The sequence below is a fragment of the Patella vulgata genome, chromosome 5 (genome assembly GCF_932274485.2).
Source record: "Patella vulgata chromosome 5, xgPatVulg1.2, whole genome shotgun sequence".
NCBI classification, from domain to species: Eukaryota; Metazoa; Mollusca; class Gastropoda; family Patellidae; genus Patella; species Patella vulgata.
The window spans coordinates 26,310,748-26,335,741 of NC_065883.2; the positions used below are offsets into that span (position 1 = coordinate 26,310,748).

The 24,994-nt window shown below is 36.5% G+C and overlaps 1 protein-coding gene across 2 annotated transcripts in view; it reads left to right on the forward strand.

The window, feature by feature from the left end:
* The first annotated feature begins 814 nt into the window (after positions 1-814).
* Positions 815-24,994, forward strand: part of LOC126821842 (lamin-like protein) — a 54,589-nt gene continuing 30,409 nt past the window's right edge. For both annotated transcript variants that reach the window (XM_050550357.1, XM_050550358.1), the window contains exons 1-4: positions 815-929; positions 16,523-16,597; positions 17,273-17,887; positions 22,459-22,563. In XM_050550357.1, the coding sequence (XP_050406314.1) occupies positions 882-929; positions 16,523-16,597; positions 17,273-17,887; positions 22,459-22,563 (843 nt within the window). In that variant the 5' untranslated portion in view covers positions 815-881. The remainder of the gene's footprint in view (positions 930-16,522; positions 16,598-17,272; positions 17,888-22,458; positions 22,564-24,994) is intronic.

The following is a 24,994-nucleotide window of genomic DNA, read 5'->3' on the forward strand; positions in this document are numbered from 1 at the left end:
TATACGAAGAATAGAGAATAACGAGCAAATAACAATCAATAATAGGAATAAAGGGAGGGGAGACACGCTAATCTCTCTAGCAATATAAAGACTAATATTGTATATGAACGTGTAAGTAATGAGTGTATTAGTCGCAGTCAAATGCCTATACTGGATCATATTGCACCCTATTATAGACGTATATACGTTATAAGCCCTTAATTCCAAGCATCGACTTTTCCCTAATAGGTCTATTTATTTCCATTGACAATTAAGCGTAATTCACGAACAAGGTTTGTCCGTTATAAGTAATCGTTTATTCTGATGGTCGACTGCCAAATCATTCATGAGATTACTGGGAGCAGTCCGGGTGATTCCAGTTTAGTCGTCTTTCAGTGGACGGTCATTCCTTAGTTACCAAACCTTATCAGTCGATAGAAACAACTGCTTTGTCGAGCATAGAATAATATATCCTGTTAGGAAACAACCTTGAGTTGGGTCGGCCTAACGAATTTGTCCTTAATAATAAGTTGAGAAAGGCACTATAGGTTAACATGGCATTCTGTCTGAGAGTATAGCAGGCTCACGTAGAGTAGCTTACTAGAACTTGTCACTTAGCCACTGAGCGAGTGACATAGATATGTTTTCTGTGAGTGTTCAATTTGGTTTAAAACAGCTAGCAAAGAAATTCCATATCGATTGAACATCTTGATGACGGAGCTTCTTTAACCATCTTCACACCTTAATGACCTTTTTGATGAATGTCAAGTATAGGGAGATGAGCAGCCGATTATAATACACACGCCATGATTGATCGGCGGTATTGCTATATTCATTAGCAATTGTTTCTTGTGACATATCGTTAGTGAGTGAAAAAAGCTATCACACATGAATTGGATTTTATGTCCTACAACATGAATCGAGAAATGGGATCATTACCTGAACCAAAGGTGAGTTGATTCTTACATGAACTATCATCTTTCCTTTGGATTTAAGAATTTCTAGGTTTACTTATTTTTATTTTTTTCCTGAACTACATTTTCAGTTTTCAATTTATTCTTTAATAAAGGTGGTTAGGAAATTATATAGTGCCGTTTGAATACTTGCTCGCCGGTCAAAACTTCTGACCCTTAGACGTATCTTAAGCTTTTAAATGAATTTGGTAACTTTTAATATATTTTTTTAAAAATGAAGACCACAATTAGCTTGGATAGCGCATAAAATAAAAAAAAATATTTAATAAGATGTGACCCAAACCTTGGACATTTAATAATTTGAAACGACGGATGTGTCTGTTGGGATAGCCCCCCCCCCCAATCTATTTCGTTTTTTAATTTGCAAATTTCATTCTTTTCAAGGTACAATTTTAATTTGCAAATTTCAGTCTTTTCGGGGTACAATTTTATATTGTAAACTATAAAAAGGTCGATAAATTGAACATAATGGTTTTGACATCATTTATTTCGATTAATCGATTTATTTAATTAAACTAGAAGCGTTTTTCGTGTAACGGAAAATTATTCGGTTTTTGAGAATTTCTAACATAATGGCAAAATTTATTAATCAAGAGATTATTCCCAAATGACAAACAACAAAGTATTGGATAATAAAATATTTTATTGGGTATAGATGTAAGTTAATCCAAATCAACTAAACGAGCTTTGTATACATAGAGGTAATCAAATACATATTTTTCTATAAAAAATAATAACGATGATATATCGACATTAATAGTTAGTAAAATGTAAGGGTGATATTTAAAACTGAGCTACATCCGTAAGCTGCGATTTAACATTTATGACATGTATGGCATTAGATATCATGTATAAATGATATTAACTTAATTAACTAACCACGAGGTAAATGAATTGATGAACTTTCTCGGCCAACACCAGGATAGAACCCGCGACCTCCAGGCTAGCGAGCCAGCGTCTTACTCACTTAGCCACCGGGGCTTCAACCATTAGGTATAGATTGGTTGAGAACATTCCTAGAGATTTTCTAACCTTGTTTTCCCCTTTTTCGGTTGCGTCTACTCGTTTAGATTGACATTACATTAAAGAACTCTGCATGGGCAGTTGGAAATAGAAATACGAGTAGACAATGGTGCCATAGACGTACGGGAAAATTTTTGACTGGGGGGGGGGGGGCGTTGGTGGTTGGTGCCCAAAAAATGTAGTTAGGTTCTTAGTATGTTACATAATAATAATAAATTCACTGTTAAATGGGACACATTCAAGAACGCAATATTTTTTTATACAACTTTTACAAAGTACAATATTGTGTGCCAAAATTTTCCCTGCATTTGGTGCCCAAAATGGGGGGGGGGGGCGACCGCCCCCCAGCCCCCCCCCCCCAGCTCTTACGCCTATGAATGGTGCCGATGTTAGGCAAAATTCCACAGGTTGGTGCAGAAAAGTAAGAGGTTAAACCCCCGATTTCCTTTCCGATTCATTTTTTATGAATAGTTATAAAATTGTTTTATCAGTTGAATGAATACGCTAAAATATTTAGAAATTGTATTATCTTGTATGTGAAAGTTCGGGGAAAATTATCATTTTGTTGAAGCTGGTTCTACAACTGGACTATCTTAAATAATTCAATTTATGGATATAATAGAAAATATTTGAAATCGAAGTACATCTACCTTTAATAGGAACGAGTTCTAGTTACTAAGCAGATCTGCACATTTTGATTTATGACTTGTAGGCCAATAACCTGGCTAACAAAAAACGAAAACCCGGAACAAAATGATTACATCTACATTATTATTAAATGATAAATATTGTCATAATCAAAACTGAACCAAGTTCGTGGATAAGGATGCTAAAGTTCTTGTGATGTAATCTAATAGTTTGATCTCATTATTCATGTATAAGTTAAGATTGGTATACATGTACATTATAGATACGGTACGGCACTCTAACATACTTCGTGTTTTATTTTGAGCTTATATCAAACAATTCATTTATTTATAAATAAACCAGATATAAATATATCTGATATCAGAGATAAACAAATAACGACCTATACACAGACAAACTGTGCATGTTGATCGCCCTGTTTCAATTAGTATTGTTATAATAGAGGAAAATAGTTTCGAAATAAAACAAGAAAAATCCATCATAAAATATCTTTCATCGGATTATATACTCATACCCCAGCATTTTTCATAGAAACCACCAGACAAAAGGTCCTATTAAAACCTACAGAAAATATAGTGTTATAATCGTCCAAATTCATTAAAATTTAAAGGTAGACCTACTGTAAACGGAATGCAACGTTGTGCTCTAGGTGAAGTGCTAAATATTATACGAAAACGAAAGGAGACGCCATTGCCAGGGTAAAAGTAATATGAACACCGTTATTTTATAATTACGACGAGAAGTTTCCATAAATTACTGGGCCCTTATTCACGAAAACTTAAACTAAGATACAATCGAAATTTTAAGAAATACTGCAATTCGATTGGCTGACCAGTAAAATCAATTTGCATATATCCAATGAAGTTGCAGTATTTCTTAAAATTTCAGTTTTATCTTAGCTTAAGTTTTCGTGAATAAGGGCCCAGATCATTAGAACGAGTAAAATTATAAAGAATGTGTAAATAAACTTAATGGAGCCTTGAGGATATAACATGATTATAATATAATGTTTATGTAAGAGAATAATGTTATTTGTATTACGTGATAGTCTGGTGCTTAAATAGTGTTGGTGTTTTATCTTTCAACGTTAGCTTGTTGGGATTATTCTAAGAACTACAATTACGACAAGAAGTTTCCATAAATTACAGATCATCAGAACGAGTATAAATATATAAAGAATGTGTAAATAAACTTAATATAAAGGCTTAGAAGCCTGGGCGATATAACATGATTAAAATAATGTTTATGTTAAGAGAATAATGTTATTTGCATTACGCCATAGTCTGATAACGCTTAAATTTGGTGTTTTATCTTCTAACCGTAGCTTGCTGGGATTATTCTAAGAACTACAAATACGACAAGAAGTTCCCATAAATTACAGATCATCAGAACGAGTAAAATTATAAAGAATGTGTAAATAAACTTAATATAAAGGATTAGAAGCCTGGGCGATATAACATGATTAAAATATTTTTTATGTTAAGAGAATAATGTTATTTGCATTATGTCATAGTCTGATAACGCTTAAATTTGGTGTTTTATCTTCCAATCGTAGCTTGCTGGGATTATTCTAAGAACTACAAGGAAGAAGCCTTTTTGTAATTATTCTAATGCGGCTATTAATCCTGAAACCAAAATCATATGTAATTAAGTCACTTAAAACGCCTGTAACTTTCGGTTAACAATTTTATCACGGACAGGCGACCCGCTTTTCTTAATATCCATAAACCCAATTACTTTTAATATTCAGTTTCCGTAAACATGAAAATAAATTCAGTATAGACACGCTGTATGCTAATAATTTGGAGGTTTTGATTATTAAAGAGTGAGAATTAACATTAGTGAATTCAATATAGGAAGGAAGGGATACTGACATTGCAATATTAAATATTGACAATCACGACTCCAATCACGACCGTCCTGTGAGTCGTGGCTCACATGTCGTGCGAATCGCCATACGACTGTTAGGTGACCGGAGAGTTCCACTACCAACCATTACAACGTAACACCACTCATGTTATAAGTATAGCACGGCTTTCATGAGTTAACAGGTTTAACCAGAGGCCGTAGGCCGAGGCGTTAAACCTGTTAACGAATGAAGCGTGCTATAAATGACTTAACATTGACACCTGCTCAAGATGCTTGTTGTAATTGCACAGAAAACCCACCCCACTTCTCCAAATAATTCCTACTAAAACTAGTGTAAACCAGCAAAAATGTGCAATAACATTGTCATTGAACATGTGTAGTTATTGCACGGTTAGGCTCCACCCAATCTACTAGAGGGAAAACAATCTGCTAATTCAACGAAAAGAACCAAGGAAGATTTCCTGTCCATGTTACAAGAATAATTATAGCACGGAAATAACACGACTGTTGAAGACCTACCTTACACCAATTACGGCCAGATTGGTCGCATTCAGGATTTTGAACATAATCGAATTCGATGTGGGACTGTATAACCAAGACCATCCAAGGGTACCCGTGACTTGTGACGGGACTTTCCAGTCTTAGTCGACCGTAAACTGTTGTAAGTTGCGTTATCCTTCAGTATGGCTTGCGTGTTACGTGAGTAAATAAATATAATTGAAGTATAAATTATTTATGACAGTTTATATTAAAGTTTGATATAGTTTTTTTGTGGACGTATTGTTGTTTATGATCTTATATGGACGTTTCTCTCACTGAAATGGTCCATTTTAGAATCATACGGTTTTATTATTCGGTCTGGTTCTGTTATTTTGATTCTAGCCCATTGTCCCTTTAATACATATTTGCGCCATTTGCTTAATCTGTTTAGTCAAATGTGGCGTGTATTTTTATCTCAGTATAATCGCTTTACATTTGGATAATCCATTCGCGAATGTTAATCTGTAAAATAACATGTATTATCTAATATGGAATTTTGTGGCATACATGTTTTACGTGGGAGTAGTAAGACTGACGTAATTCTGAAAAGTAATGACAAGACGGGCACCTGTGACCCCTGTTCTGGTCTATCTGATGTTTATACTTTTTTGACCAGGAACTGGGCCCCAAGCCCCACCGTATCTTTTTGTTCTTGTTCTTCTTGGGTGCGAAGAAAACAAATACATGGAGTTAGATATAAGACAGACCCTAATATTATTGTAAGACATTTATTGACAAATTCTATATTATCATGGGGAATTGGTTGGTCAGCGATGTTTTTATCAAGGAGTTAGATATAAACCAGACCCTATTATTATTGTAGGACATCTATTACCTGCGAAATGGTTTTGTCAGCTACCATGCATATTAGAAATAAGAATTCAAATAGATTCAGAATATTGGGTAGGGAACAAAAAAATAAATCCTCCTCAACGAAGGTTCAAAATTTATAACACCCATCCTATGATCCAAGTAAACATGTGATTAATTTATAATACACGGGTTTTGATTAGGTCAAACTATATTAGTATATTTCTAGCAATCAATATCGTTGTGGGAGGCGACATTTTACCCACTTTTATATCCTCCTTTTAAAATGTCCAACTAGTCATGCAAAATTAAACTAATTATTGTGAAGTGACATTTAGCTAAGATCGTTGATCATACTAAAATTTGTACCCATTAAAATATATTAAGGAAATAAAAAATGAAAATATTCTCCTCGACATCAACAATTGTTTCTATTTCAAATCGATATACGAGAGCGGGCTGAAAAGTTCAAAGTCTGAAAAGGATAGATCAATTGGGTTAAAATAAACTTTTGCCACCAACAAGTACAATCGTCGAATAAATCATAGACATAAGAGTGAGAAATGGGGTTTAAAGTCCACTCTACACAAACTAGGTCATTTCGGGACTAACATATGGTTTTTAATTTTATTTCAATAATTCGCTTGTGCGTAGGGGTCTTTAGCAGTGGGAGGAAACCGGAGGACCCGGAGAAAACCCATGAGGTTGGACAGGCGACCCTACTCCTTGTCACGTACAACCGGGGATTCGAAACCACGCCACTTGACTCAATGACAGGCTTTATGATACAGCACGCACGGGCTAACCATTCGGCCATCCACCCCCCACATAGACATCAGAACAGTAACTGTTGTGTTATTATTTTCTTTGTACCAGACCATCTTGTAAAACTTCCCATTGAAAACACCAGAAACGGACAAAAGTCGCTACAGGGCAGTCATCAAGTAAATGCCACTGAAACGACCAACCCCAACACAGATACACGCCGACATGGTCTCCACTTTAGGGGATGATGCCCCTTCCCTTTCCACAGTAAAGAATATGAGCGTGGCAGAGCGAAACTTGGAGGGCCACCAACAACAAACATTCAAGAAAACATTACCCGGGTGCATGACATGGTGATGACTGATCGACGATTGACCACTTGACATATTGTCTAAAAGATAAAGAGCATCTCTTATGAGAGGATTGAGCACATTATCGCCAACGAGTTAGGGATGACAAAAGTTTCTGCAAGATGGGTATCGAAGCTCTTGACTGCAGATCAGAAACCTGTCAGATTCCTGACGTCCCGAAACAATCGTCCTCGTTTTGAAGCAGTTCCTGATAAATTTTTGGCCAGATTTGTAACCATGGATGAGACCTGTTTCCAAAACTGAAAAAGGAACCAACCGGTCGTCATTTTTCTAGTAATGATGACGTCATGTCAGCTTTTTTAGGGTGGCTGAAGAATTTTTTTTCCTGGAAACCATTGTCTTTGTACAGGTCTTTCACAGACAGGCTTAGAACTTTTCAGCCATCCCTCGTAGCATGGTTCAGGAACCTGTCAAACCATTCATAGATTAAACAAACATGATTAGCCTACAGGAACTTCATATTCGGTCATGATGATTAAATGTCATTTAATCCATGTCAACAGTTCTGTTTTAAATTCCATCGATCTTTTGTTTTCTAAAATAATCAGAACTGCTTTCGGGCACAATTTCTTGGTGACGTGAGTTTGATTAAATGAAATTCTGGTAAACTAGGAGGAATTTTAAAAATCATTAACGACCTTGAACGTTACATAATCTAGTAAGGTTTTATTGTTATAAGAGTAGAAAAGCTCAACCGAGCCTTTTTATGCATTGGACAGCTGTTGATTTATTGGCTACACATTTTCTGGTCTCGTGAGTTTTTCAGAACATTGTCATTGAATTAGGCAGGTATTTCACGACAAAGCCGTTTGGCTTCCAAGGCAACCCACACAATTAGCTTACTAGGCAATGGAATGTGCATGACCACTTACTACATGGAAGTAAAGGCTATTCACTATTATTGTTCTCTGCCCCTGATAGCCCCTACTGAAAGTGTCTAGCAAGACGGCGGAAAGATATTACCAATTCTGATATAAATTAATTTGACTGATCCACTTGAACATTGGCTGTGAATATCTGTTATTTAATTGCTTAGTGTGTGGGTGTAGCGATGCATTAACACAAGATGCTGAGAAAGGGGGGGGGGGGTAACGTCCACTCAACACAAACTAGCTCATTTTGGGACTAACATATGGTTCAGTTTTATTTCAATAATTCGCTTGCGCGTAGGGGTCTTTAATAGAACGAGGAAACCGGAGAAAACCCACGAGGTTGGACAGGCGGCCCTACTCCTTGCAACGTAAAAGCGGGGAATCAAAACCACGTCAGTTGTTATATAACCTGCGTTCTGGATGATGTGAGTGATAAGTCAATGAAACGGTATGTAACGTTGAGTTTTTGGCGTGAGATGCACGGAACTGTGGGTAACCCACTAGAAACATCAGCACTGATTGGTTAATCAAATGTCTGACGTCATAAGGTCAAAAGTCGCTCGTATGACCTCTGACGCGATCTTCCACTACAATCGGTCAGATCTTCATGTAGTGTAGGCCATTGACAGTTTAAAAACGAAACAAAATATAGCTCTGTATTTTAATCAAACTGTGTTGTTTATTACTTGCAATGTCTATAATTTGTCTTGTCAGTTTTGTTTTGCCGGTAGTGCGATACCCCTGCACTGACTAATATATAATATGTTTAATATATTTTGTGTCCTAAGACAAGGTAAGATTTTAACTTTGTTTTACTCAACATTCACTGGTACTTTCCTGTTTTATTTGTTCAATTGTTTTTGTCCGATTGGGAAAATAACAGAAAACTAGCGGTTGACCCGGCGCTGTACGGGTTGTGCCCGTTACTCCAGAAATTGTAGGAAATCGCCACCAGGCCTATGGTACTCCCCTATGCATCAAATTAAAGCTTCGGGACAACCCTAATGTAACCTGAACAGACAAGCAGACAAACAAACGACAGTCACAAATATTAACCGTCATCCCGAATTATTGTCCAGTTCCAAACCATTGTGTTGCCGATTTTCCACATAGTTATGTCGATTTTAATAGCCCTGCGTTCTGAGTGACGACACACATTTATATTGTATAGCACAATCCGCGGTTTCCTGGACTGATACACGGTTGAACCTCTACATTGGTAGTGACTTCCTATAAACAGACCTTTCTCGATCGCATGAACTATACCCATGACCATGGAATGTTCCTCTACACATGATCAAGTTTCGCCGCTCGAGGTGTTCAGCTACACCGGTATACTTAGTATTTAAAAAAAACCAAGATTTACAAAAGTTATCGTTTACGCGATAACATTTAACTTCTAAAATCAAGGTCCAACCTAACAATTCAGTTAACCATGACTAGTGACGTGTCTCGTACACGGGGAAGGATATTCTTACCATTTAGGTAAATATTTTTAACATATCTACGCAAATAGACGAGTTTCTACCTGATTTTAACACTGGTTTTATATAACAGTAGTTATATATCAGTGTTAATTTTCACCAATATGTATCAATGAAGATTGGAATAATTAATGGAGCCGTAATCCAATCTGTTTGTAGCTATATGATATGTTGGAACAATGCAGGCCTTGTATGAGATTCAATTATACTATAGTTACAACTGCGTAATGTCATATATCGTCATAACAGAATACATTTTGGATTTTCCAAATACAGTATGTGACAACATAAGCGAATGTCAAGTTGTATTCATTCGAGTCAGGGGATGGGAGGGGTCTGTCATCTCAAATTCTAACAAACCAGTGTGAAAAATTCCGACAAGACAAGGACACAAATTTAATTGATGGCTAATATTCAACCAGATTGATTGAAGACTGATTGATAAACAGTATTTTTATAATATGGCGCGTTAATATTTTTCAGAAGTATTTAATTTCAATTAACCCAAGACTCTTATTTTTCTGCGTTCACTGTCAATTGATCTTTTTACTGCCAAGTTGCATGTTTTCTAATATATATGCTAACTGTATATCGTCGATTGATAAAAAGATTATTTTTTTATCAGAAATTGGTAATTGTTTATTTATCTTGTAAAATGTCGAGTAAATCAATATCTGCCCTCTTTAATCCAAGAACCCTCATAATAAGGGCGTAGTAGCTTTTTCGTTTTATTACAAAAAAACCCACCCTTTTATTCCGTACATCCATACAATCTACGTATATCAATCTACGTACTAATAGAATAAGCTAGATGGGCTACATGCTTTATACGACTCTCGCTAATTATGGTCTAGAAAAATATAGTAATTGCCCCTTCTTTTTGCGCGAGTACGATAATCGATGCTTGTCTGTCCATGATTTTTGTACGTTAATTAGCCTGTAATAACCCCACATAGATTTTTCAACCCTTCTTCCTTCGATTCCATTCAATCTTAAAATAGAATCGATCTCACCCAGTGATTGCAAATATTAACATAGCTGTTATGAAACAATCTTTTTGTAAACAATACCTTAATATTAATAATTTCTCAACAGCTTGGCATATAGTTTGTGTGAAAGGCTATTCGCCACCCGTAGGTGGTCTACCTTGTAAATTAGAATGTGCCTTGGTGTGCAATAATTATCACATCCGACGTAAAATATTTATGATTGACTTCCTGTCATTATAAATTATGACAATATCCTTGAGACTATAATAATATATTATGTTGCAGGTGCGTGTTAACGGTGTTATATGAGACAGGTAGCTGTAACATGAATAATATGTAAAGCACTACTGAAAGTAAAACAAAAAATTGTCAGCACATCCTGTCTTGTTCACGACACACGTCGCTACGTATCTGGAGCGATAGTTTAGATATGGAGGAAGATAATCTTCAGACCTGTAGTATAAATACAGCAATTTGTCAACTATAGGATAAAGTAAACCTGAACATGGTAATTACAAACCAAGTTTTGGCTATTCGTTGTAATGGGAGCGGTAGCGAGTCTTCGAGAACGTCACTTCAACCTCCCTGGCATCATCCTCCCTTAAAGACATGCACTGAAACGGAAACGCGCGACAAAATCTACTTTCTCGCTGCATACATTGCATGTAGATATTCAAGCTTTTTTCATTCTTTTATTATTTCTGTCAACGAGATAAGAAACTATCCTTCTGAAAAGGAGATCAGAAGGTCAAATCCTATTGAAATAACAATGAAACGTGTCTTAGATATTATCTTTCCAAGTTGTTACATAATGTGAATGTTTGTAATACATTTTTTTGTAGCTGTTGCATAACTCTCCAGTCTTGGAGTTGTTTTCTATTTCAAGATTTCTCCTCGTTAGACAATATTTATCTTCTTTTAGAAATGTAACACCACCGATTCTCACAGAACACAATCTTCCAGCCACGTTTCATCTTCGTCTCTTATTTGGCACAAAGAAGCAACGCCCTGAGACAAAAATACGCGTAGACAGAAATAGCAGTCATCGATGCATAATATTCCATTATAGACGTGACTACAATCATCATTAAAGGGGTTATTTTCTTAATTGCGAAAAATTCAATAGGCTGAATTTCTGCACAGCGGCTTCAGAACAATAAATAACCGTTAGATTTATACAATTTCTGGCATGTTCATGCGTAGAGTCTCTTAATTAAGGCATCTTGTGAGAGAGAGAGACACGTGAACCTGTAATGATTTGGTTTCAGTGTTTCGAGCAAATGACTGTATTTAATTAGAAAGAAAACCCGTTTTTGTCCTACTTGATTTTTAAGGACGTGACCTCTATTGATGCCGGTTGTTAACGTTACTACTAGCTTTTGTTTCTGTTTCAATTTTATGCTGTCTCTTTTGTGTATTTTTTTTCTGTGTAAATGATTGTGGTGTTTTCCCGGATTCTGTATTTGATTCAGATGGAAATTGGAAAAGTCTGTTTGATTAAAGTGCCGCGAGCAGTTACAACAATCTTTCTCTCACCTACATATTCTCCTCAAAGGGGCTTACGATAATTGAATATAAATAACTAATTTATTCTTTATTTATAGTTTGTAAGGAATGTAAGGAAGTGTTCCTAGAAATGGCCGACCAGGTGGTCATATCTCGACAACTGATAAATCTTAAATACTCAAATTTTGGAATGATCTTCCCTTGCGATAAAAATTTATTGGAAACACTCACATATTCTCTTTAAATGGGCTTACGACTAAGCCCAAATTCTTCTGATGCATAAGATGTTTCCAACAGTGATAATTTAGTTCAGAATAAAGTAATCTGACTTAAATTTTCCATACTTTCTTTTTTTATCATCTATTTTTAAACTGTTATATCAAGAATGGCCAACTCTTTATTAAAATCTTAACTAATGTATCTTTAAGGATAAATATTTTAAGTGTAACAGAAACGATTTGATATTCAAAACCAAAAGTTGTGGAATTTATCCCCAAGTTTACCCTTTTCTGCGGATTATATGAACTGGACTATGGGGTTCGGGGGGGGGGGGGGGTGGATGGCTGAATGGTTAGCACGTGCGTGCTGTATCATAAAGTCTGTCATTGAGTCTACTGGCGTGGTGTCGAATCCCCGGTTGTACGTGGCAAGGAATAGGTCGCCTGTCCAACCTCGTGGGTTTTCTCCGGGTCCTCCGGTTTCCTCCCACTGCTAAATAAAATTGAACCATGTGTAAGTCCCGAAATGACCTAGTTTGTGTCGAGTGGACGTTAAACCCCATTTCTCTCTCTCTCTATGGGGTTCGTTAGCATGCAGTGGTTGTACTGTAGGCCTGTAATATGGAGTGTACTTTTTTCTAACTTGTTACAAAGGACAAAGCACAAACGTGACGGATCGATTGGCTAGTATGATATACGTGCCGCTGTCCTGACAATAAAAAGTTTCTATTTTCATCGAGTTTATCTTAGTTATATTGGTAATTTTATAATATCTGATTGAGCGTGTTGTCAAAAACATTTTTTGTCATTAATATCGTGTGTAGAACCCTATTGCACTTGCTGGGATTCTTAAATACATTGCCACATAACGTGAATGGAATAATTAGCCATTTTGTTTGAGTTAATCTCGATTATTGAGTGGAAGTTTCAAAGTATTGCTGATACTCTATCAATAAAACAAGCTATATATAGCAACAGTGTTTGCTGTGTGTGCAGAGAATTTTATCACTTTAAAGGTCACCTTAATAGAAACACGGAATACCCCTAGGTCTGGTAATGGATAAATTACGTGAGATGTGGCCGTTCTCTTTATGGAATTGTATGCAGTTACAGACGAGTCATCGTCCGTTTCGCGGAGAATGCATAAAGTTACATACACGAAACGTCAACATAGTTGTATAGTAAAATGTTTGATTTACGTGCGTATGTGCGTTGTGAATGGGGAAGGGGTGTACAATGATATGTGCTGGGATACACAGGGACAGGTTAAAGCATCGAAGATAAGTCCAAATCCTTATGGTTATGGTACGTAAAAGGCCTTCTGTATTTCTGATTATTGTTATCTTCCATTCTGCTTCAAATGTATTCAGACTGTAGCATTTTCGCCCCATCTTCCAGTCCAACCTACACAATGGACACTCTGGAACTTAGATAAGAAACCTCATCTCTCAACCCTCCGTGTTTCAAGATAAGAGATGATGCTATATAGTTTTATACCTAGCAGTCCCCGACGCGAATAACACCGGGATTCATTAAGCGCAATTAACAACATTTTTCATCATTTATAACATTTCTACCACACCCAATTACAATTAAGCATGTAAACCTACCTTAAATGGGTACAAATCATCGTATTTTAAATCGATGCGTTGTAAGCCGTCACTAGGAAGCCATTTTGAAACGCTGCTTGTTATTATAACTCCGGTCCCAACAACCCTGCAATGAAAGCTCCGCACACTCTTCGAACGACGCCATTTTGAGAATTTCTTTCTAAGTTTTAATAATAAATAAACAGGTATCCCCATCACATATTGTATGGGTGTAGCTATGTATCGTCATGGACCGTATTTACGGCCCATGATATCACTTACCGTCATGCAGTCAAGGTTAGATGTAAGGTACCAGGCATGTACAATGGATTTCGATGGCGTTTTCAAGTTGGATAAAAAACAACGCTTCATTAATTTAAACGCGAATATTTGGAGTTAAGGCGATAGTTGTATCACTGCATTGGCCTCTGTGAGTTTAATTAGTCATAACAGAATAAAATTATTTTATTTTTAAGATGTTACATGTATTAATAAAACGAAATGAGCTTGCCAGGTGAAACTGAAGGCACCCAATTGTAGCTGAAAACAAATACACCAGTATATTATCTCAACGTTTTTAGTTACGTTCTCGTAGCTACCTGGAATTTGAACATAAACAGCAAGCACTGAAATGAATGCTGCGCTGTACTGACTGGGTGGCATATACACTTCATTCAGTATCAATATATACAATTTGGACATTGTGATTCATTGTCCGGTCCTACCAGTATTTATAGTTGTCGCTCCAATAGAAGTCCAATTCCACCCAAAATATCCCATAGAATACCTGACTATCCTTGTTATAACTATGGAATTGTGATAGAACATGAGTAGAAGATGTGATATGTTTTAAAGCATGGGTGCATTAATATCCGCGAACTTTTTTTGACTTTTTTTAAATTCGATAAGACGGCTGTGGTGACAAGGTTGCTTTTTTTTTACTTTCTTTAAATTCGAAAAGACTGCTGTGATGACGAGGTTGCTTTTTTATTGTAAAATTACAAATGACTCTTCAACAGATTTCAGTGATATTATTGATGTCTGTAGATATAAAAACGCTTATTACTAGCTTTCTGCTTGAAATTCTGTGTCAACTGTGGGGGGTAACCAGAACTGCTGAACATAAACTTCCATCAGCCGTGGATTCAAGCCAGAATGGTTATCAGTCATGCGCGGTGCTGCCTATTATATAGTTGTCATTCTTCATTCTTTACTCCAATGGGAAAACCCAGTTACTAGGCAACAAGCTCTAATCCTGCTGTTTTGAATAATTTACAAGTTTTGCTCAAATATTTTTCTTCTGGAAAGATCGTTTCCTTGTTGGTGATTGGAAAGTATCGCCAAGCGCATAATGTTAGGGATAAAACGTTCAGAATAATAAATGATTTTCTGTCTTATTGTTATGCTTTACTATCAGTATTTTTGTTGTGAAGGCATCAGTTTAAGCATTGAAAAAATATTAGACATCAAAGCACAACAATAAAAAAAGAAGAAATTATGGAGTGCAGCTATTAATAATTCCGTTTGCAGGTCGCACACAGCTCCTTAGAACAAAAGTTTTTATTGGCTAATCTCCCATATCAAATAGAACGCGGTTTATTTAAACAACTTTTCGGATCCTGCTGTCGCGAAGACATATAAAAAAGAAATTTGATCTTTGCAAAATGGAAACAAAATATTTGTCAATAAAGATATAAGTGGAGAGATTGAATTAATGGTTGAAAATAAGAGTGACCAAATATACTAAAACAGAGATAAATCATTTGTGCTTTACCGCTTTGTTTTCATTTATCCGGAAATGTTTCATTATTTTTTATATTGTTTTCTGTAATAACATATGGTATTGCTATGTAAGACTTGGGTTGGTAAGTTTGGAGGTTTGCACAATTTTTTTTATTAACAATTTATTGACGGCCTATTGCAGTGTGTCATGGTTGATATTTCTATCAATCAATCACTACGAATAGATATTGTGTAATACAACCTTGGAATTTGCGGAAGCATTATGTCAATTTACCCGCCCATGTTTCACATACCGCTTTCAGATGGATTGATTGATTCGGCCAATCATCGCTGAAGTATCGGGATTACGAGGTATTCTTCGGGGTGACTATGGAACGCCATTAGACCATCACATAGAATATTTATCTAAACGTACGTAACAACAATATACCACCTTAGGACATATTTACATTAGATGATCTACCGTGTTTGTTTTATTGCCCTTCAAAAAAAGTTAATATCGATTATTTAGATTAAAATCGATGTTAAGAATCATGACTCACTTGCATTGAGTTAATGGAAGGGAAACAAACGGAACGAAACCAGACCAGATACACTATTTTGATAGACTATTTTTTTTATATATAAAACGCCCACATTATCTGGGTACAATACTGTTAGACTCCCAGTCCATCCGTATTGTCCATATTTCACGGTAGTTAGTCATCACAACAATCGTTAATCGAAGAAATTCTCATTTAGGAATGATATTGGATGATAATAAAATCTCATGCCGGTCTCTTGCTGTCAAACATATCCACACGTTCCGATAAAGTACAACTTCTCATCATTATATAAATTCAGACTAATTTGTTTATTTTCTTGGTGAATTTGCAAAGCTTAAAAACGATTATTTCTTAAAGAGCTGCAGCACACGGCCAATGAACATTTTCCTGATCTAATTAACAAAGGCCTGAACAGCGTTGTCTGTAGACGCATTCGAAAAAAAAAGCAGCATACTATTCTGACCTCGTTTTTTGTTGATATAAAGAAATACGAACTTCAGATGAATTGATCAATTTTAATAACTTTTGGACAGACTACTTTTTATTTTGTATAGTTTTGAATATTGGTTCCTTTATATAAATATGTTATAATTCTAGGCACCCATGAATCAGTATAAAGAAACATTACGAAGACAGATGGCGAAATCCACACGCCTTGATTCATATTTGGAGGTAAGGCAAACCCACATCAAACCAAACCTGGTATCGATTCAAGCCACAACCCTGTCATTGAGAGAGTTGATGGTCACTTTACAAAAACGGATACAGGGAAACCTGAAACCCATTAACCAATAAATTTTGATGAATATTTTGGTCTCAAGACAACCAATAACGCACCCTTTTGTACAACTACTAACGAATATAATGCCAATGTAGTGGTTTTCCGCCAGTAGATTAAATAATAATGCAATCTTGTAATTAGTTCATACACAGGGGAGTGTAACTTAGCACATAAAAAGCAAATCAACGATCATAACTGGCTTCCGCAACAGGGACTCTTATCACCATTACCTTAATAGAAGACTATAGGTCATATCCTGGCAACCAGTATACTATTTAGGTTTACAAATTTACATATACATATATATATATCTGTGTATATGGTTTCAGTGTCCATACTAAATTAATCTACAGGCGTAAAAGGGATACAGTACCAAACATCTAATTACATTTTTAAAACTCATTTTTATAAGGAAATGTGTATAGGTGACGAAAGGCCTACATTCCAGTAGAGTATCATCTTGGATAAAGTACAGTAAAACAATCCACAACTATTTTACGATACTTTATACTCAGTTTCATATCACTTTCATATCCTTGTTATTGTCTTTCCTTTTTAAATTAAAGGATAAGCGCAAGAAATCCAAGAAAAAGAAATCGCGACATAAACTGGAAGCAGCAGCTGAAGAAACAGATATGGAGAGTTTTAAGAAAGATGGCAGATCTTCCTCGAGTGAACTTCGAACGAAAAGTGTTTGTTCCCGTTCAAAGAGTGTTGGTCTTGATTCGGATTTCGACAAAAGAAGTGTTTCGTCTCCAAGACACAAAACTGTGACATTCGCTCAGGATCGATTGGTAGAACCGTTTCAGGTGCAAGTGCATCCTGCTGATCAAAAAGATACGTTAAGATACGAATATGATTGTGGTGTAAGTGATAAGGCAAACTGTGATAAGGAAACAACCGAACGTGTGACGAATGATTCGTCTCGTGATCACGAAAACAAAAATTGTGTGTCTGCTAGTGAAAAGGTTGACATGGATTCCTTGCGTGAACAAAATGACACGGACGAAAATGAAAATAAAACTAATGTGACGGATAGTAACTACCCCAAACAGACTGTGTTTTGTGAACCAGACAGTGATATATTACAAATCTTACAAGATACAAGTGACGTAAAGGGTGCCTATAAAGACAGTCGGTCTTCCATAAAGACAATCAGTAGTATGGTACGTGGTGTAAAGGTAGGTTCCATCACAATATTGGGAATAACTTTTAAAATGAGATAGAAAATTCCATCGAAATAGCGTTTTCATATTTTCACATGTGTCCGAAATGCAATCGAGCCTCCATTACGCCCTTTGGTATCAATTTAAGTAAAAATCCTGCGGACCTTCAAGCGATAATGCAGTCATGTAGTCATTGCAGTGGGTTATGAGCGTACTCTTTCCGGGCAACAATTCCAGATATGGTTTTCTTACATGCACGTCAATGTGTATACGATGGAACTCCGTTTTTCGTCTGATCCGAACGACTGACAGCTTTTTAACACGACTAACAATGAGGCCCCGATGAAAGCCAAATGGGAAATCTTGATGCTTATTTAATAATATCTAATAACTATAAATTACACATTTATTATTCTGTTTCTGTGAAACGTGGAAATATTCTGCGCCCGTCACTGGTAGATTATAATATTACAGGGTTAGTTTTTCTGCTAGAATTTTATTTCTAATATAGCCTTTTATATCATCCTGGGTAGATTTTCAATTATTGCCTTCATATACCAAATACCAAAGTATCGGGTAAATCATCAACTCAGAAACTAATTTCAGCTATTATTACCATGTATATATAATACTTTGTAATCATTAATATTAAACATACATTTTAAGGTAAAGGGAATGGATACCTACACGGAACATATCGCGTGTGTAGACTACTCTCCATTTTACATAGCAGAATACCAATCCTTTCAAGAAAATTACTTGTCCGTCAAGGGTGCTTGATTCCTCTGATCTACTGTTTTTTACCGACTCATATCAAACGACATTTGTTACCAGGTGTTAATCCTTAGAGACCAACTACTTATTTATAAATATATGTTCATATATTTTATTAATGAACACGTGGGGTCAATGATTACCTGTATTCTATATACAGAGTCTGGGTAATTAGCTGATTAGACACCTATATTTACATTGGCCTTACGTATTCGCAAAATTCCCATAAAGACCACGGCAATGGCCTTTTAGAAATACGATATCATCCTTTCGGAAGGGCAATATTTCACGAATTTCTGAACAGTATTGGAAATAATTGCATTATTTTTAGTTTTGAAAACGACCAATTCTAAGATAAGCATCCCTATAAACTCCATAATTGTTCTTTGGATAGAATTTGGAGAAACTTTTGAAATTGTCCTTTGAAGATCTTGTAATGAATTTGGTCTGTGTACAATGTGACCCCCTTCCTCCATGATGAAAATATAGGAGATTCACTGCTTTCATTTCGCGATACTGTGTATGCTTACTAAAAACAAAGGGGTCAGAAATAAGGTATGTCTCTTGTAGTAGTACCCGACCCGTTACATATTTGATCTGATCAGACAAAGTTCCGACGATAAATGATGGAAGCGTTAATTCGATGAAATGTCCCATAGAATGCGATTGTACACATCTCTGAACGCTTCTTGATATTTCGATTGGCACTAGTTTTTGTTTACATTACATAACTCCCGTGGGGTACGACTACTGGGGATTTACGTACCCTAGGGGGTATTCCACGGAATCAGATCCTCTAACGTATGTCAATAATTCATTCTTTGCGGCAGCAATTCTTCAAGAATCGAAGACTCGTGGGTTTATCCATTGTTCTGTTTACGAAACACTTATTGTATTGTTTCTAAGATACAGTGATATGCATTTAACAAATTTCCTTGTGTTGATTGATATGTTTCCAATAGCAAGAGGCAGCAGTCATGTGGCATTCCACTGCTAATATAAACAATAAAACTTATTTAATATTGATATCATAACCACAAAGTATCACCATGGAGATATTGAAAACGACACGATGTAATTAAGATTAAGTGAATGATTTTCACTTGTCATTATTGCAATTAAAACAAAGCGTAACAAGCCATAATATTATACCAGATAACAACAAAATCGACATGACGCAGAAATCAGTACTATAAGTAAGCCTTAAGCTTGGCGCAGACGGTCAACTTTTCGTCGCTTGTTGCTGCAATAGGGAACTACTGGCAACTCCGAGCAATTGGCAACTCGAGGTCTCCCGTGTGCGCTGACTGGCAACGAGAAGCATGTCTTCCATCTCCACGGACCATGTTAATGTTGTTAGCTGTTCCATCTTGAAGTATCACATGACAGTAGAGCTCTCGCTGATTGGACAGTTAACCAGTTGCTTGTTGCCTGTTGTCGCCTACCGCCGCAGACGAGCAATTTTGAAGCAACAGATGAACAATTTCTCGGCGACGAGCGATTTTCTGTTGTCGAATATCAAACATGTTTGATATTTGGCAACGAGAAGCAACTCGGAGCAACAGCAGGCAACTATTGTTGCCCGTTGGCGCAGACGAGCGATTTTTTCTTTCAACGACCAGCGATTTCGCTGTTGCCTAAAAGTTGCTCGAAAAAGTTGCCCGTCTGCGCCTGGCTTTATGGAAATAGCGAATAAACAGTTTAAGCATTTAATAGAAAATAGAGAATTGATGTTCACATGATTGCCATAGTATTAGAAGTGTCAATGAACCCTTCAAAACAATGCATTTTGGATGTCGCCATTGCATTGCAGTCTGCTCGATTTAGAGAGAAAGAGAGAGAGAGAGAGAGAGAGATATGGGGTTTAATGTCCACACGACACAAACTAGGTCATTTCGGAACTAACACATAGTTCAATTTTATTTCAATAATTCGCTTGCGCGTACGGGTCTTTAGCGGGGGGGGGGGGGAGTAGGGCCCGGAGAAAACCCACGAGGTTGGACAGGTGACCCTACTCCTTGTCACGCACAACCGGGGAATCGAAACCACGGCAGTTGACTCAATGACAGACCGTTTGATACAGCGCGCACGTGCTAACCAGTCGGCCATCCCCCACCCTCCCTGCTCGATTTAGAAGACCCGAATCTAAACTGCAAATTGCTTGTATATTCCGGTGTATAACTTCCACATAGTATGCTGTAGACACCATAGCCATTTTTTAAAACAATATTAATATTCAGGATATCTGAATGGGATTGGGGAACATGCTTAGCCGATGTAAAAACCCTCTCCATTATTACAACAAGCGACACCCGAAACCTTTAACTTCACATCTTCCTGTTTATATTCACATTATGTTGATAGGCTATGAATGTCTTCCGTCAAGGGAATTCTAAAAGGAAATCATTTCACCTTACGTAATATAAGGTCTGATCAGTATCTGATGGTGGAAATCCCATATTTAATCCCCGTAATGGAAACGATATGATAAAAACTTATGAAGCCATTAAGCATATTAGTTAATAGTGGTTCTGTTTATTTAAAAGGATGACGAATGGACGTTAAACCCCATTTCTCTCTCGAACTCTATTTAAAAGGCCGTCATTTTTTGATGTTTGTGAAAAGTCAATTGATGACATAGGAAGTAATAATATATTCGGTAGAACGTCTCTCTAAATTTTAACATTTAAAGTACTGATCAACATTGAGATGCCGTGGATTGATATTTAACTACCCATACGAAACTTTACTAAAAGTAGTCGATCAGCCATTTCAGGGGGTGGGGAGGGCAGGGGGTGGGTGGCCGAATGGTTAGCGCGTGCGCATTGTATCATAAGGTCTGTCATTGATTCAACTGGCGTGGTTTCGATTCTCCGGTTGTACGTGACAAGGAGTAGGGTCGCCTCTCCAGCCTCGTGGGTATCCTCAGGGCCCTCCAGTCACCCCCTCCCCTACTGCTAAAGACCCCTACGCGCAAGCGAATTATTGAAATAAAATTGAACTATAAGCCAATTTACTTTTACTTGGCAAACTTAATTTCTTTATTAATGGATCATCTTGGAACTTGGTATATGTATGTATTCCTTATAGCCTAAGGACCATTGATTTTGGTGCATGCCCCGACTCCCAGGGGCAGAGCCACGCCCATTTTTTGTGTTTATCGTATACTGGCAGTAATTCTGAATGGATCTTTTTGATACTTGGCATATTTATTCCTTATAGCCCAATGGCGGTAACATTTCAATAACATAGTTGTACCTATTTATATTGTTCCATATCTAACCCCCATGTGAGAGCCACGCCTAATTTTTGTGTTTATCGTCTACTACGGGCCGTAATTCTGAATGGATCATCGTGGAGCTTGGCATATTTATTCCTTATACCGCAAAGACAGCAACTATTTATTTTGGTACATGCCCCGACCCACTGGGGCGGTGTCACACCCACCTTTTTGTTAATATTTAGTATATGTAAATTAGGCAAAACAAACAACAACGGATAACCTTCTTTGCCTCTTGTCATATTACAGTCATTGCAGCAATTTCATATATCATGCTCTACATTTTAGAATGCACCTTATCAATCAAAGCAGGAATGTGGAGGTATATTGCAGCGGTAGCGATGCTCTTGTTTTCATTCTTTACAGTAGATATTTGATACATTGTTAAAACATTGATTTTGAGAGCAAGTTGTAATATAAGAGATAACTGTCAATATAAACATGAAGTAAGTCTGATTTAATGTTCTAGTATTTATCAATTGTACCTTGAGTGAAGATCATTTTCTGTATGTCATGTATTTTTCTGTTTTAGCAAGATAAAACGGATACGGTGGCAGAATGTCGGAAAATGTTCCGAGAAGAAATAATGAGACTTCGACAAGAGACGGAAGATTTTAGAATTATGTGCCTTAAACAGGTAATTCATAAGCCTATATTTCTGTGTTTCTATGATCAAAACACGGTGAATGTGGCCTAAAGTCTTACTTTCTGCACCAAGCACGCTATCTTGTGATAACCATGTCTTTATATGAGTTTAGTTATATAGAGTCAACTTATCACCAATGAATATTCATATGCTTACCCCTTCCTAATTACATAGGCTACACTATTGCCATGCCTGTAAGATCCACTGCGGACGAGTTTGGTGGCTCATTATCAAATCTGCGTTCGACTGATGTGTTATTGAGGTCATGAGAATTGCATTCAAAGGGTAATTTTTGTTACAGTCGCGAACTAGAATGTTATTTATTTTAACGCCGTATTTTTCCCACAAAAATGATGTTGGCATTCAGAGTGTCTTTTTTATGGTTCGCCATTAATTCCACACTTCAATAGTAAGTGCAAGAGGACGGCACTGCACGCTAAACAAAATCGACAAGAACATAATAATAGAACACGGCATTAGGTATTTCTAATTAGAGACATTTGACATGCGGAATTTTTTCCATCCGTATCACGTATCCGTATCGTCAAGTGATACATTGCGTCAATGTAGTTTTAGAGTTTTGGCATTTGCGACACGTATGAGTATAGATAGCTGAGCTGAGCTGAGCTTAGTTCTATTACAGCATGATCAGCCATCAGTACTAGTCGAATCTTATTAAAACATCTTCGACTTCGACTCGACAGCAATTTTTGGTTTCAATAATTATTATTTCAGAAAATTTATACCCCTTTACCATAGAATTACATCATTTACAGATTTGCAAGGTGCACTTCCTAAATTTAGTACGTACGTAGATCAACAAGCATGCAGGCAGACAGAAAAAATGTGAAAATACCGAGAAAAACTCATCAAAAATAATGATTAAATTCCAATGTTTATAATGGTTAAAATCACATCAAATGCAGTTTCGTGTTCTAGGATACACATAGATTCATAAAAACGCTATGGCACAACATTTCAGCGTCTAAAAAAGCAAAAAAGACGGTAAAAATGATATGCGGACATTTTTCGTATCAAAGCTGTTCGATACGCGCTGCCGTATCTGTGTGCCGTGATACGCCTGAGAAATACACACACATTAGAGACTTTTGGCAAGCGGAATTTTCCCCTCCGTATCACGTATCCGTATCGTATACGTGATACGTTGCGTCAAAGTAGTTATAGAGTTTGGGCAGATTTTTGAGTCGCGTACGTATGTGTCGATGAGCTGTGTCGAATCTTATTAAAAATCTTCGACTTCGACTCGACTGTAATTTTTGGTTTCACTAATGTATCATTTCAGGAAGTTTATACCCCTTTACCACAGAATAAAATCATTTTCAGATTTGCAAGGTTCCGCCTCCCTAAATTTAGCACGTAAGATCAACCATCAAATATACACATTCGTGTTCTAGAATACACAAAGATTCATAAAAACGCTATGATACAACATTTCAGCGTCTAAAAGTAGCAAAAAAGTCGACAATGTTATATTTTTTTTTTTATAAACAATATTTTTATTCAGGATGTCTGAATGGGATTGGGGAACAGACTTAGCCTATGTTATATACGAACCTTTTCCGTATGAAAGCTGTCCGATACGTGCTGTCGTATCCGTGTGCCGCATCATGTATGAGAAATACACACACATTAATGACGTCACACGCAAAATCCATACGGATATGCGATACGGACCAGAAATGTACGCTTGCCAAAAGTCTCTATTGACGACGTCTCGCGCAAAATCCATACGGATACGCGATACGGACCAGGAATTTACGCTTGCCAAAAAGTCTCTATTGTCTGCAATAACCCTCTCGTTTTGTATACCTTGGCGTTGTGTTAATTCTATATTTAAAAAGAAGAATTTGAGTAGGAGACATGGACGATTAATTTCTGATCTGTTCTTTCTAATTATAGTTTTTGTTTCAATAGACCATAGTTTGATGTTTATTTTATTAAGAAGTAGTTTCCTATCTTTCATATTCCATTTCTTCTGTCTTACTTTTCACCTTTGTGTTTGATGAGAAATTTGGTTACCCTGACAACGTAATATCAACCATCAAAGCTTTCTATTTGTTTTTTAAAGATTAGAACAGACAAGATGTCGTTCAAAAATAGCAAAAATATCTTGACATTTTCATCAATGTTTAAGAACCCTGACTGAAGCATTGAATCTTTCTCAACGCCGGGTATGGTTATCGTGTAAACACAAGACTGCGATATAAACGGACCCGTGCAGAATATTGATTTACTTTCTGCAGGGTACGAATTTGTCGATTGTATTAATCTTAGGGTACGATTTGCCGCTTGATTAAAGAGTTGGACACAAAAGTAGTTATATTCTGTTTCATAATTCCCACCAAATTTCAAAAGTTTTCTGAGATTCATATAAAAGTATAAGGATATTTGCATTATTTTC